This window comes from Lampetra fluviatilis, chromosome 34 (assembly GCF_964198595.1).
Source record: "Lampetra fluviatilis chromosome 34, kcLamFluv1.1, whole genome shotgun sequence".
In the NCBI taxonomy this organism is placed as follows: domain Eukaryota; kingdom Metazoa; phylum Chordata; class Hyperoartia; order Petromyzontiformes; family Petromyzontidae; genus Lampetra; species Lampetra fluviatilis.
The window spans coordinates 6,924,155-6,938,419 of NC_136308.1; the positions used below are offsets into that span (position 1 = coordinate 6,924,155).

The following is a 14,265-nucleotide window of genomic DNA, read 5'->3' on the forward strand; positions in this document are numbered from 1 at the left end:
GCGGGTCATGTGAGGGCCATCTGACCGTACTTCACCACGATGGTCAGTGCGTGTTGGTGAAGATGGGGAGCATATACGTGGGAGCGTAGAAGCACGCCATATTTTTGGTTCACGTAGATAGAAAACAAAAATCTAAATTAAAAGCAAAAAACCCACGACGTTTCGATCGCAGCACAAGCGGTCTTTCTTCAGGTGGAAAGAAAAGAAAATATTAATTTAGATTTTTGTTTTCTATCTACGTGGCTTTACCGAAAGAACCAAGAATATGAATTTCTGCAGTCACGAAAGTTTTTAAGTCTAAATAGATTTTGTTGCACTGTCCTCTGGTATCCACCACGAAGCCTCCGCAGCCCTATGAAAACCTGTTTTAACAAAATAGTCACCCATTCCAACAGTCCAATGTGGGTGATTTGGTCATAGGGTGTTGCTGCAACACTGAAGGGATTAACCAGAGGCACTCGTTGCTTTGTTCGTGAACACTTACCGATTTGGTGGCATCACGTCATTGTGCGCATCTGCTTGCAGACTGTGTCCGAGCAATTATGCCTTAAAGGACTTATGAGCCTCAGATTTTTTTTCAGAACAGATTAAAACGTATTTATTTTTTAAACGTTTTAGTAATTCGTCAATGAGCAAAAGTTCAGAGTCTTGCCGGCAGAGCATTTTTGATTTACATGACAAAACGCACTTTTAATACTTAAAACAAAACAGATCCCATGAGAATTTGCAGCCAATACAGGAACCCATCCCTGAATAAAACAACCTGAAAATGTATATATGCAGGACTAATTAAATAAATATGCAGAATTAAATACTCCCTGGTGCCACATTTGTCCTAAGCCTAATAACAAACAGAAGCGAACCAGCAATAGAATAACGACACCACCCACAGGACCCTTAATGGTGAATGAAACACCTGAGTGTTCAAATTAATGGCTGCAATGAGCCTTGCCTCTAATCCCTCATTCGGCAGACAGCAATCTTTAAAACGCTACTTTCTCTGAATTATTATCCCATCTGGAAAAGGACGATGGCGATTTTTCTTCAGCAGACAATACAAAGTGTTCAGTTCAAGGTCTGCTGCCTCTACAAATGCGATGTACTTGTCATTGGTAAATAACCAGCGAAATATTTTGATATAAATTACTATGAACTTCCATGTGGATACATCAGGATCTGTGTTCGTTGGTCTAAATTTAAATACATAATACCATAATCTAAATTTAGAGTGGATTTTTTTTTATTTTAACCCCGCTGCAAAGATGATACACCTCTATTTTTTCACATTTTTGAAGACCTAAAATTTACTTAATTTTCACGTCTTACTTTGTAGTTGCAAAATAAGCTCATCATCAAGGCAAAAAGTTAGCTATTCATATTTGTTATGTGCACGAAATAAGCGAGCACACCTGTTGAATTCACTTTAAACTATTGCTCTTTTAAAAGGGTGCAGTATTTTACAAACATAGTTTAAAAGCAGGTGGGGTTTTGATAAGTGAATGTGCCCATTTACTTTTCGATTTAAGGCTTTCGTGACTGCAGGGATTCATCTTCTTGGTTCTTTCGTTAAAGTCACATAGAAGGGAAATAATAAAATAATAAAAATAAAACATAATAAAATACACTTCTCACGACGTTTCAGCCACAACGCAAGCAGCCGTCCTCAGGTGAAGAACAGGGCTGTCGGAACGATAGCGTCTGAATGTTTACCAGTGCGCTGCTCAAAAATGGGACAATGCCCACGTGGCATTTGCTTTAAAGAAGCAGGTGATTTTGACTTTTTCACCATGGAAACAGCTGTGAAAAGGAAGCGTGCATTGGCACAGCATCCAGTGAATATTTCAAGTGACGTCAAGTCCTTAAAATGCACATTTACATTATGCACGCGTGCTTACGAACACAGCACGCTTGCAAAATGACGGTAAAAAAACAGGCGCCTCTGCGATAACTTTAACAGCAATGGCTGCGTGGCATTACGTAATGCAGATGCTCAAACTGCACAGGTTTTTACGATGCAGCGCCCGTTACTCGAGATTTATTTTCTGCATTCAGAGCAGGTAGAGGAATTCTCAGAAATTTCTCGTGCCACTAAATGGAGGGCATTTTTAAGCAATAGTAGAAACAGCGCTTATTGTTGGTGCTCCGTTTAACCAGGACGACAATGCAACAAGGTTCTCCTGCCACAACATTAAAAGCAAGTTCGCATCCAACACGTTAGAATCAGGAATCAACTGTCTGAACTTCGACACAGATGAGATGCCCACTGTTATCTGCTGTCATGCACAGACTGCACGGCAATTGCAGCTGGGATAATATATCCGAATCGCAAGAAACTGAATCGTACAAACCCATGGAGAGTAAAGATTCTGCCTCTCACCAATTTCTCACTGTGTGTATACTTTGGTATTGTACTGTTGTTGAAAAGCATAAATACAATTCAATAAAATATAACTGCTGCCTACTGGTCTTATCACTGTGCATTTCGTTGGTGAGCATCCGTATTGTCATTTTGAATTGTGAGAAACCACCAAAGCCTCTGAGACTTGTTGTGGAAGCAGGTGCTGGATTCAATAACTGTAGGGTGAATTTGACCGCTTTATTTTTCTCATTGGAACAGCTTCATAGACAGTGACTACACTTCGATCATTAACTTGATTATGTTGAAGACATGAATGCGGGAGCAGATGGTATATACACGGGGATGTGAATATCGACTAATAAACAAGAAATGTGTTCTAACCAGTCCATGTAACCATCAAATTTCCAATTAAATACAACATGCACATTGCTGAAGGCAACAACTTTAACATAAATGCATCTGATAATCTAAGAAAGATATATTCAAAAATAACTTAATTTGAAATTGACACAAAGTAAAAAAAAAAGCAACAATCCATCCAGGGCACCAAGTTAACGCAAATTAAGCTCATATTTAACATAGAATCAATTTAACGTGATATACATTGCATGTGGATATTTGCGAAAAATTAGTACAGAGATGGCGCAAGAAAAAAAAAACTGCACGCACCTTCTTCTTGGTTCTTTCGGTAAAGTCACGTAGAATGGAAATAATAAAATAAAACATAATAAAATAATTCTCACGACGTTTCGGCCACGACGTTTCGGCCACAACGCAAGCAGCCGTCCTCAGGTGCGTTGTGGCCGAAACGTCGTGAGAATTGTTTTATTATGTTTTATTTTTTATTATTTTATTACTTCCCTTCTACGTGACTTTACCGAAAGAACCAAGAAGATGAATCCCTGCAGTCACGAAAGCTTTAATTCGAAAAATGCACGCACCTTCATCTCAACGACTGTCTGGAGGGCCTTGGTCTTTCCAGGTTCAGAGGGCCCGTCCCCTCTCCTCTGCAGCTCCTGTGGAGGAGGGACACGGTAGAAGTAAGCTCGGCGGCTCATGCTGCTCCCTCCCCTCCGAGCCGGCTCCCGCTCGCTCTCATAGCACGCCAAAATGATCGCGCCGGATATCACCGTACAGTTGGCGCAGCGGTTGCTGGGTTACTGTTGCCACGGTGAGGCTCCCTCTAGCCTGCATCGCACGGAATCTAGTCCCAGCACCAATAAATATGTAGACTGAATAGTACTTGAATTAACCCCTTCGGCACCGCCGTCTTCCGGCGAACCTGCAGAGTTAATGGTTTGAACGGCGTTTGAAATGGAGTTTCATGTTCATCCGTGTGAAGCGTTCAAGTGCGGGCTCAGACTAAAACCCCTGATGGATGTTCGGAACGGCAGCATTGAGCTCTCCCGTATTATGACAGCATCCAGCGCGTGAGAGCAAATCAGGCACAGCTCCAGTGACGTGACGTCCGTCAGCCGTATTATCCGTTGGTCCGTTTCCTTGGGGATGCCCATACGGGTCAGAGTGTGGCAAGTTCAGCAGCATCCGAATTGCATTACCGCCGCTTCAAAATAGATTTCCACATATCACAGCCTTGCTGTGGCAAAATACTGTCTTTCCTGTTTCCCAGAGAATGTGCTCAGCTGCTCCAACAATCCTCCATTTGTCAGTGCTTTATGACTCAATAAGGTATCTAAATTATGTCCAGATATTATTCATATATTTCTTGCTCTATCTATTTAATTGTCCGGGCTGCATCGCTTGCAGAGTATCACACAACAATCTATGAACAGGGAGCACGACACAAAAAATAAAAAATGACCAAATTAATTCATTCTTATGCCAACAATTGAGCCTCTATTTCATCATTAATGCCCATCAGTAAAGATAAAACAAAGTTTCCCCGCTGAACTGAAATAATGAAAGAGCAAGCAATGATTCACGACTTAAAGGCACATGGTTTATAAACTGCAATGGTTTTTGCAGGACAAAGTAATGTTGTAATAATAAAAAAAACACATGAGCCGCGAGGTAAAAACAAAGCGAGAAGGAAATTACAAAACATTGCTTTCACAATTTTAAAAAAGAATGATGGTATTTCATATAAAGCAGTAACTATCTTCACAGTGTGAAGCCTAGTGTTGGCCAATCTGGGTGTGTGCCCAACATATGAAAGTCTGGATTGAGAAAATAGACATAATTAACTTTGGAGTGTTTTGCCTGACGGGCACATATATATCTCTTTTGAGGCAAGGCATTACCTGCAAGTCCCATGGAGGACAATGTAACTATGAGACGCAAATATAAAAACCCAACACTTATATTGAGCCTTTATATGTGATAATGGCTCAGTAAAACATGAAATAACGAGGGGTTAAATGACCGCATTGCAAATGTGATATAAATGTAAAATGCTATATGGCAAAACAAGGACGCCCGCTACATCAAAACAAAAGTGAAGGCTTTGAAATATCTTCACTCGAACATCAAACGTTAGATTTACATGAAAATGGTTTACAGAATAGAATATGATTTTTCCTTGAATTTGGAACAGATATATTCCCTTTAAATTAAAATAGTACCGTGAATGTAACGGCAGATTAATAAAAACTAATATCTTTTTTGTAAGGACAAATATTTCAGCGACATATTTTTAGTAAGTTATCCTGCTTACAAAGCAATATTACTTTCTGTACATTGAGAGGTGTTACAGTAATAATTGCTCGAGTTTGATTCCAAGGATATGAGAGCAAAAAGCAATGAAATGAATAAAAAAAGACAAGGTCATATAAAAGCTCTGCGAGAAATATAATCTAAATATGATATCCGAATACTGTTGTCATATCATGAACAATATATTGGACTGAATTAAATCTCAGTTGATAGAAAACCACTGTCTTGAAACTACTGCGGTGTAACCATGAGCATCATAATTCTGGACTGGTTTAATTTCATCATGGTTGCCCATTTATAAATCAGTAAAAACTATTTAATTGTTGCTTGGATAAAACAAAATCCAATAATGTGTTATAATGCCGTTTGCTTAGCAATACAAGTGAACTGAATGCACAAGCAGCTACAAATGTAAGACAAAAAATACTGCGGTCACAACTACTCCCAAAATGAATGGGTTAAACGCCATCGACTTTATATTTGACACATTCATTTTCATTTATATTAAAACGTGGTTCGTGGCAAATGTGATTAATAAATCTGCATGGACAACAGTTGTGCTTGCAATCTGTGTGGGTTGCAGTCAATCATCATTGTAGAAAAGAAAATTGCTGTGAATTAAAATCTAACTGTAAATCAGACTGGTCTGCTGAACAACCCTCAAATGAGTAATTTTCTAATGCAAATTTAGAAGCCGATTGCATTGAAGTTTTTAGTGGAAGTCCATCAAATTATAGTGTCAGTTCAAGCATGAAACACAGCCACATCTAAATGCATGTGGCACTATCATTACAGGGCCTCGAATGAGAATAGACAGCTGAACTTCAACACAGCATAGGGCAGTGGCCAAAGAACATTCTATTCTGCCCACTGTTCTAAGTGAAATAATTTTAATGCACAGCACAGCAACACAAAGTCAATGGTTCAATGCTCGGTGTGTAAGTCTGCCATACTATCGTGGAGATTTTCCACGGGTGCGCTGCTGTACAGCGATCTAATCTGTTTCAGATTGTACTGCATTCTGTTCAGTATGACGTCCGACGTTTTGCTCCATGCGTAGAGAGATTTTTTTCAGGAACTGAACTGAACGGCTCACAGTTGGCTCAGAAATCCCTGCCAGATGAAGCAAAAACAAAATCGGCCAGCTACCCCAGGAGAGCTGTGCCAATCGGCGTCAAGAACGGGCAACACCAGCAATGCCATATAAGCCACGGAGAACATGAGCCACTCAAAAATCCGTTCCTAAAGCAGGTTCCAGCATGCGGAGAAAAATGTAGAAACATCATGCCGAACAACGTTCGGTACAACCAAGAACACTTTGGTGAGCTACACAGCGTGGCATCTTTTTTGTTCGAAGCAAAGATTAACGCTGGGTTCTCAGAATGAAATTGCATGAGTAAATCCTATGCAACTTGTGTCAGTTTTGTTTACAGCACATAATATGGCAATACGTAAATAAGTAGTGATTCCTCAATTAAAAATCCAGCAGTACTTACAAAGACACACGTGTAAATGTGATAGAATTCATTTTACTAACTAATTTATGAATATACTTATCTGTATATTAATTGATGAATCCATGCATGAATTAATGTGTTCTTAAAAGCGGAATTAATCATGGGATTGCCACAGGCAATGTTATATATGTGATTTTTTTCATCCTAATCAGCATGCACTCAATAATATTTGGAGAGAAAACCTCAACTTAACGAGCTACAAAAGCCACACGAAAATCAATAGCGATGGGTTCGCCAAAACGAAGCTAATCAGTAACATTTATCAGATTGGCACGGGACACGCAGAAACTCTTCCTTGCAGCTCCCATGCACAATCAAATGTGTGGCGTCTCTAAAAAGGAAATTGTAAAATAAGCATCCAAAACAAGCACCACGACAGGGCGCAATCGCGAAATTAAATTGAATCTCTCCACAGCATCTCAAACCAGGCTGGAAAAAAAACCGAGAAATGTTTTCAAAGTGCAATTAAAACAATATGTTTTATTACTAATTAATGCATGGGTTTACTCTTGTGGTTTGATTTCAAACAGGAAGTGCCTACAGCTTGATAACATGGCTTGTACTTTCACACATGAAAATTTCACATTTATGGAAAAAAATGCAAAATAGTTAGGATTCTTTTTCAAGTTTACCAAAACAATCAAGACGATTGTTTTGACGAAAGTGTAAGGTGGCAGAATGCTGCACAGCAAGAAAACATCACATGACAAATTCTGTAAAGTCCCACGGTTATCATTATTTACCAATCTACACACAACAAAGCAATGTTATCACAAGTGTGTGTGGGCCCCACAGCCTTACCGTTTACTTATACATCAGAATAAGCAAAAATATCGGGCCGTTTTGAGTGTGCTACAGTAATATCCTTGAATTTATCACACTAATGCATTTTGACACGGCACTTTCTCAACTTTCCCGGCATGAAAAGCGTACTCTGTTTCTGGCCAGTGTTGTGCTTACAAATACCAGAGTAACCTTCTTTTTCTCTAGAAAATGTCAACTGCGGTGTGATTTCACGTAAAAGCATAATTAATACGAAATGTTATTTCTTCCAAAAAAGTGCGGCGCTGAGAACTGTCCCAGGCTAAAACAAGTTCCCAATCGAACAACGCTTTGTCAGTTTGGTGAAATTGGTGCGCCTTACAAATTATTTAATTAGCATTATTATTGACGCAATTTTCAGATAATGGCAGCTGTATATGCAAATGTGAGTACTGCATGAACCTCTATTACAATTGTCACACGTTCACATTTAAAGGGAATGTGGTGGTGGTAATTGCCAATTGGGGGCGCTAAGCAGAAGCAATTTTTGGGGTCACCTGCACCTTTCAACTCCCAATGACATGAGAGAAGAGATGTAGCTGAGAGAAAGATGCATTTAGAAGAAACGTGGTCAAAAGGTAGAGCTCTAATGAGATGAGAGGAGAGATATACAAACATGACAGGTGGAGTAACGTGAGAATGGCATAGACACGAGGCAGATGAGAGAAGCTGACAAGATAGGGATGAGATAGACTAATGATATATTATGTTAATTTATTATATATGATCATTAGGATTAGAATATTATTAGACGATGAGCTGCGATTTGGCCCACCCCTATTTTTTTTACTTTGGGGCCCCTTGAGCTGATAGGGGCTGTAAGCATTTGATCAGTTTGTTTATGCCGAGTGCCACCACTGGGGCAATGTCTTTTCCGACAAAGGTCATGCTATGGGCAGTCTGCTATTCTGGTTTGTCAAATTGTGACGAGAGTGGCATGAGAGGGTCATGGTTCGCTTGGTTTAAAATCCAATCACGCAGCCCATGGACACACTCTGGCAACAACAGTACGAGCAAATGTGGAGTCACTGCAAGCGCAGATAAATGTTGTACAGCGCAATTATACTTGTCGCAAAAAGTTGCACAATTCCTGATATACACAAGAAAACACAGGTGAGAGCCCACTGAGACTAAGATACCCTTCTGTTACGATTGAGCATCTATGAAGTCAAAACGTATGACCAAAGCACTTGGAATATGCCTGATCCCGGTAGATCTCGGTAGAGCCAAGCGGGTTTGAGCATGGATAGTGCTTGAATGAGTGACCACCGTGTATAAACCAGGCGTTGTAGGCGGCTGTGAGAACAGCTGAGGACAGTTCCGAAAAATGCAATGTTCTGCTATACTCTGCTCCAAAACCTATCCTCGCCTGCCTTCCCCGACCCGGATAAGGCCAGTACGGGGAAGAATGGTCAAATAAAGCACATGACCCATAACGGATTGACTGACGGGCCTGCACGTGTGCATTTTAGTCAGGCTCAACAAATACGAGGCAGTGTGTGGCTGTTGCCTCCGTCTCCGTAATTTCTGATCGCCATGTTACATTGACCAAGTCAACGAAACAGGCGGCCCAGGCGAAATTCGTAGAGAAATTGGCACCAATGTTGTGCATCACTGGCGGGAAACAAATCTTGGAGAGCAAGCCCCACCACCAACACCATTCCCCCACCACACAACAATCACAGCAATAAACGGGACATGAGCATGCATCACTGCCAATGGAAGCCGAGCAATAATCCCAGGATTTGCATGCAACAAGACCCAACTCCGCTCCGGCATTCAGGCTCCGCTCACGGCATAACTTCGCCATAACGCACGCAGAACACCGGCCTAATCAGGCGTCCCAACGGTACGAAATCAACTGCGATGCGTGATTTACAGTTTTGATAATTTAATAACGGCACCGGGCATGGACGCGGCCGGGGAGCACTCTCAGACAGAGGCGTGTTTGGAAAGGTAGCGGCGAGGCCTGAAACTCGACTCCACTGCTGATCTTGGCAAGGGGCACGTTTGCGCAGAAGGATTTGGAGGTGAATGCCGGGACCTCCCCCCCCTCTACCCCCACCCCTGAAGGCGGCTGCATTCCTAGCAGTGACGCCCGATCCTCAGATAATTATTCCAAACATATCATCTCAGCGGGGCTTTTACGCACAAGACGGGACGGGAACTGAGACGGGTTTGTAACACGGCGGCTGGCTGCTGCCCATGGGAAAGCTGTACCTTTCCCTTCACCTGGGGGCCATGGTCTTTCCCGGCCCGTGCCATTTCCAACACTTGCGAGTCGCCAATAAGTGCCGAGCGTGCAGGATACAAGGCAATTAGCTTAAATAACAGAAAGCGGTCAGCCCAACAAATTCTTGGGCGCACGGGTACTAGAGATTAAGTTTGTTCACTTACAGACCTTAAAATACGTCAATATATTAAGCAATGCCCTGAGGATGGTGTAACACTTTGCTTTATGTATAGGGCCCTGCTTATGTACATGTGTAAATAAATGAGGAATACTACGCACCTAAATTATATTAACAAACAAATGCAAAACATGCTAGTGCGCGGAAATGTTCATATTTAAATGCCGTCTGCCAATTGGCAAATAGTTTTACTGTCATGTTGCTTTAGCTTTTATTACAGCTTAAGGTTGCAAAACAAACATCAACAGAAATAAACAAAAGCATCTTAACTATGTATTTTACAACAAGAAAATACTGCAACACTTGTGATGTTAAATATCTGCTATTTTTAAGGGTTTTGGAAAGCTGGGTAAATTTGATCACAGCACAGACTCTCTCCCTTTATGACAAACCTGGTTTACTGCTAACACTAAAACAAGACCATCTGTTGATCTTGAATCTATCTGCCTCTATACAAAACATTCTGAGAATCTGCACTCCAAATGTATTGCTGCCAGTGAGATTATTCCAAATGCATCGTTTCATTGTCTGTATAATGTTAAAATGTAACTGTGTGATGGCGTCATCTATACCATCCCGACCTAGAAAATATGGGATCAAGAACACTCCCGTCGAGTCGTTTTGATCGCTGAAAATTTAAGCCACGTGCCATGGACCCTGCCGTGCAGCAAAAGAACTCAAGAAGGTAAACTCATGTAAGAGTAGTCCGTGTTAGGTTCCAGAGGTCTATTCATAAGTCGATTTGTTCGCACGTCCAAAGACACTCCTGTCGATGCTATACGTGTTATACGGCATGTACACTAAACACGGGGAATGGCTTTAAAAGTTGTCTAATCTCCTGTAGATGTAGATGCCACTGGTTCTTCGTGTTCTGCAGATGTGGATGCCACCACCGCCATCTATTGTGCAGCGGTTAAACTTACGACTCTCGGTCCGAAAAGGCAACTGGACATACGGACAAGTTTGTTCGTATCTTTGAAAGTCCATAATTCGAATGTTCGTAAGCAGAGGAGTCCCTGTATGGCATCGGAATGTCTAGGAAACTCACAGTATTGGAAAATGTACACTAATATACAAAAGCGCACAACTTTATCTGTGAACGCTGCACTTTCCGTCATTTTCATGCAGAGGGCGCTGCAAATCTACGTGCCCCCTGCATGAACGACGGAGGCGCAGGCACAGACATTTAATTACGTTGGAATCGATCTGCAGACAGCGGTCTTCTCGCACGGCCAGCTCTAATGTCGCCTTATCTCGATCCTCGCAATCCCAAACAGGTGAAAGTCCGCATCGAACTGAACCCCCAGCAAGGCCATCTACTTAACGACGAGAGAAAATTCACACGAAATGTCTTTTTAAATTAAGTCTTCCAGATGTAAAATGATATAAGCTTTTAATGAAGAAATACAATTATCGAATTCAAAACATAATACAATTCAAAGATGTTTCATTTTAAAACTTTAAAATGGAGCATCGGGTGCTTGAGGGAATGCGTCGTTCGTGTGGAATTTTTTTTTTTACTTTCCTGGCCGAAGGCTGTAAATGGTTGTTCGGGGGTGCCTGAACAACCCCTAGTTTACAATAATAATATAATTTTAAAACTCACTGCATAAGCAAACCAACAAATAATGATACCCCGCAAATTATTTTAGGCCATTAATCACGACACTATGTGGCATGTGAAGAGAATGACGATGCAAGCAAAGCAGCCTTGCTTATATATTTGACTTTTCAATCAAAACTATTTGCACACTGTAATGTGCAATTTTTTTTTGCAATGGACCTCGCAGAGATACTGTATGCAACAATACCTGCTAAATTAAATCAATGCGAGATCTGCATTGCAGCAATGTAATAGGCAGGGCTGACAGCTTAGCCGGGTTTATCTGCAACAGCTTAGCGTCATTTTGCTCATACCTCTAATACAAATGCAATGTAGAGATATCTCCCCATGGATTAGCTTCACTCATCCAAGAATGATGAGTATGGAGAGGATCCCTGCAGTGAGCAGACTCACAGCGGGAATTCCGCGCTATTGGAAACGAGACAAAATGAGGCATTTTATCATCAGCTGAATTCTCGGACCTTTGAGTCTTTGGTAAACAACCACAGCGAAGATTTGTTTGGTTCACAAAATGTGCCAGCCTTGATCAATTTTAAAAATGTTATCTTAACTTACAAAAAAAAACGTGCATATCTTTCTGAGATTTTCAACTCTTGCGCTATGTAAAAAAATCTAAACAACCCAAAGTCTATGGTCCATACAGCTCACACAAATCATTAGTCATATTGTAATTTATGTAATTTCCGCTTACTATAATTAATGTCTTGTGTTGCCAACTGTTTGGTGCCTGGCTCAAATCAGTGCAGGCTGGGAGGTCTGGCAGTGATGTGGTTGTGCACACAAATTAACGCAAGCTGCCAAAAGTGCTCAGGATTAACAGCAACCGTAGTCCTTGAAGGTTCTTTAAAAAAAAAACATTCAAGTAGATCTGTTCACTGAACCAGTAAAACCATGTGGAAAAAAAATCTTAATTTTGTTATGCGTGGCAGCTCTGAAACCTATTATTTTAAATGTGAAAAGTGAGAGAATCATTTTCATCAACTTATGAATTTGAAGAATTATTAATTGTAGCAAAAAATTAGAATTCCAGAGGGCACAGAATTAAAAGCAGCAAAAGCCAAAATAAATAGCCCCCGCATCCCAAATGAAATTATCTAAATGCGGTGCAAAAAGTGGGATTACGCAGGGAATACATAGCTCTCCTTCGCAAGAGAGGCTTGATGTCTCAATGAGCTCTCAGCCAGTTGAAATGAAGGAAATGTACGCACGATTTTGCAGGGTTGCCAAAGCCAGTAGCACGTCTTTGCGATGCAAGACTCAATAAAATGCACCGCAACTTTCACCCTGGTAGCCAAACTGTTCACGGTTAATTACAACAGCTGTGAACATGTCACCAACAAGAGCCAGCCAAATTGGTGATTTTCTGCAACTGCTGATTGTAACTTTGGCTCCAAACTCAGCGTCATACTGCCACCTGCCGTCTCAAAACCAGAACGTAGCGAGCACGCCGACGACAGGGTCTGCAATGGGATGTTGATGCCACCCACTATTTATACGCCGGGAATGACTTACGCCGTTGTTATATTTGTGCTTTGTTCCAGAGGCTTCAGGTTCAGATGTGGCCGACAAGCCAAATGGGTCACAGTAAACATTTAAACAAAGTTTACATGAAAACTCAGCACTTAAAATATTCAATCTTGTACACTAGATTGTGCATCGATTTACAAGATGAGTTACATAGGCTCTTTGAGCCAGGTAATAAACTTAATGATATAAATCACGATGGTATACATTATGTATGTAAAACTACGTGAATAAAGCTAAGGTCATGTTGATTACACTTTGAGCGAGTTATTCTTCCATTTAAAATAATACATTACGATTATGTGCTGGACATGTCAAGCCAGGTAAATCACTGCGATTGCAATCACTTCACTTGTAAGCTGTATTTCTCTGGACAAACCAAAGTGCCCACATCAGTTACTTCTCCAGTAACTAAGACTATATATCAGTCTCCAGCCAATCTTCGCCCAAGTAAATCACTCCTTCTCTTCTGCTGCCCCCCCATTATCTGGCATTCCCTTTCCTCAGCCATCCGTGCTGTCAACTCACTCCCTCTGATAAAGTCCAGGTGCAAGACTTCCTTATTTTCATATCATTATGCTATTTCCCACAGCATCGAAAACCCCCCATGTTTCGATTTAAAGCTTTCGTGACTGCAGGGATTCATCTTCTTGGTTCTTTCGGTAAAGTTACGTAGAAGGGAAGCAATAAAACAATAAAAATAAAACATATTTTTATTGTTTTATTGCTTCCCTTCTACGTGACTTTACCGAAGAAGGGAAGCAATAAAACAATAAAAATAAAACATATTTTTATTGTTTTATTGCTTCCCTTCTACGTGACTTTACCGAAAGAACCAAGAAGATGAACCCCACATGTGTAAACCCCAACAGCAGGGTGAAACTTGTGTAGTCTGCCAATTACATTGTTTTTGTACAACGGCATCACTCTGCTTGACCTCGTTCAATCTCAGAAGCAGAGAAGGAATTGAGCCTGGCGAGTGCTTGGATGGGTGAACAGTTTACCAGGTGTTGCAGGTATAGCGCTGCGGGGACTACGAGTTACCAGGAGAGGACGATAAAGCAAAGAGTGCAGTCCACGAGTAGAATTGGCTAACACTCAAAGGAGTATCTCTTTGGAGTGTGTACATGTATAGGTGGGGGAGTGTTAACTCTACAGGCATTCCAGATTACTCCCTTCTGCCAAACACTCATTAATGCTAGATTTGAAGCTTTCGTGACTGCAAGGATTCATACTCTTAGGTTTTTTCGGTAAAGTCACGTAGGTAAAAAATAAAATTAAAAGTTAATAAAAGTAATAATGGAAATAAAATAATAAATCACGACGTTTCGGAGG

General features: G+C 40.9%; 1 protein-coding gene across 3 annotated transcripts in view; it reads right to left on the minus strand.

The window, feature by feature from the left end:
- LOC144944336 (ERC protein 2-like) overlaps positions 1-14,265 on the minus strand; it is a 179,866-nt gene that overhangs the window by 144,163 nt on the left and 21,438 nt on the right. For all 3 annotated transcript variants that reach the window (XM_078872428.1, XM_078872427.1, XM_078872429.1), the window contains exon 7: positions 3,301-3,375. In XM_078872428.1, coding sequence (XP_078728554.1) covers positions 3,301-3,375 — 75 coding nt within the window. The remainder of the gene's footprint in view (positions 1-3,300; positions 3,376-14,265) is intronic.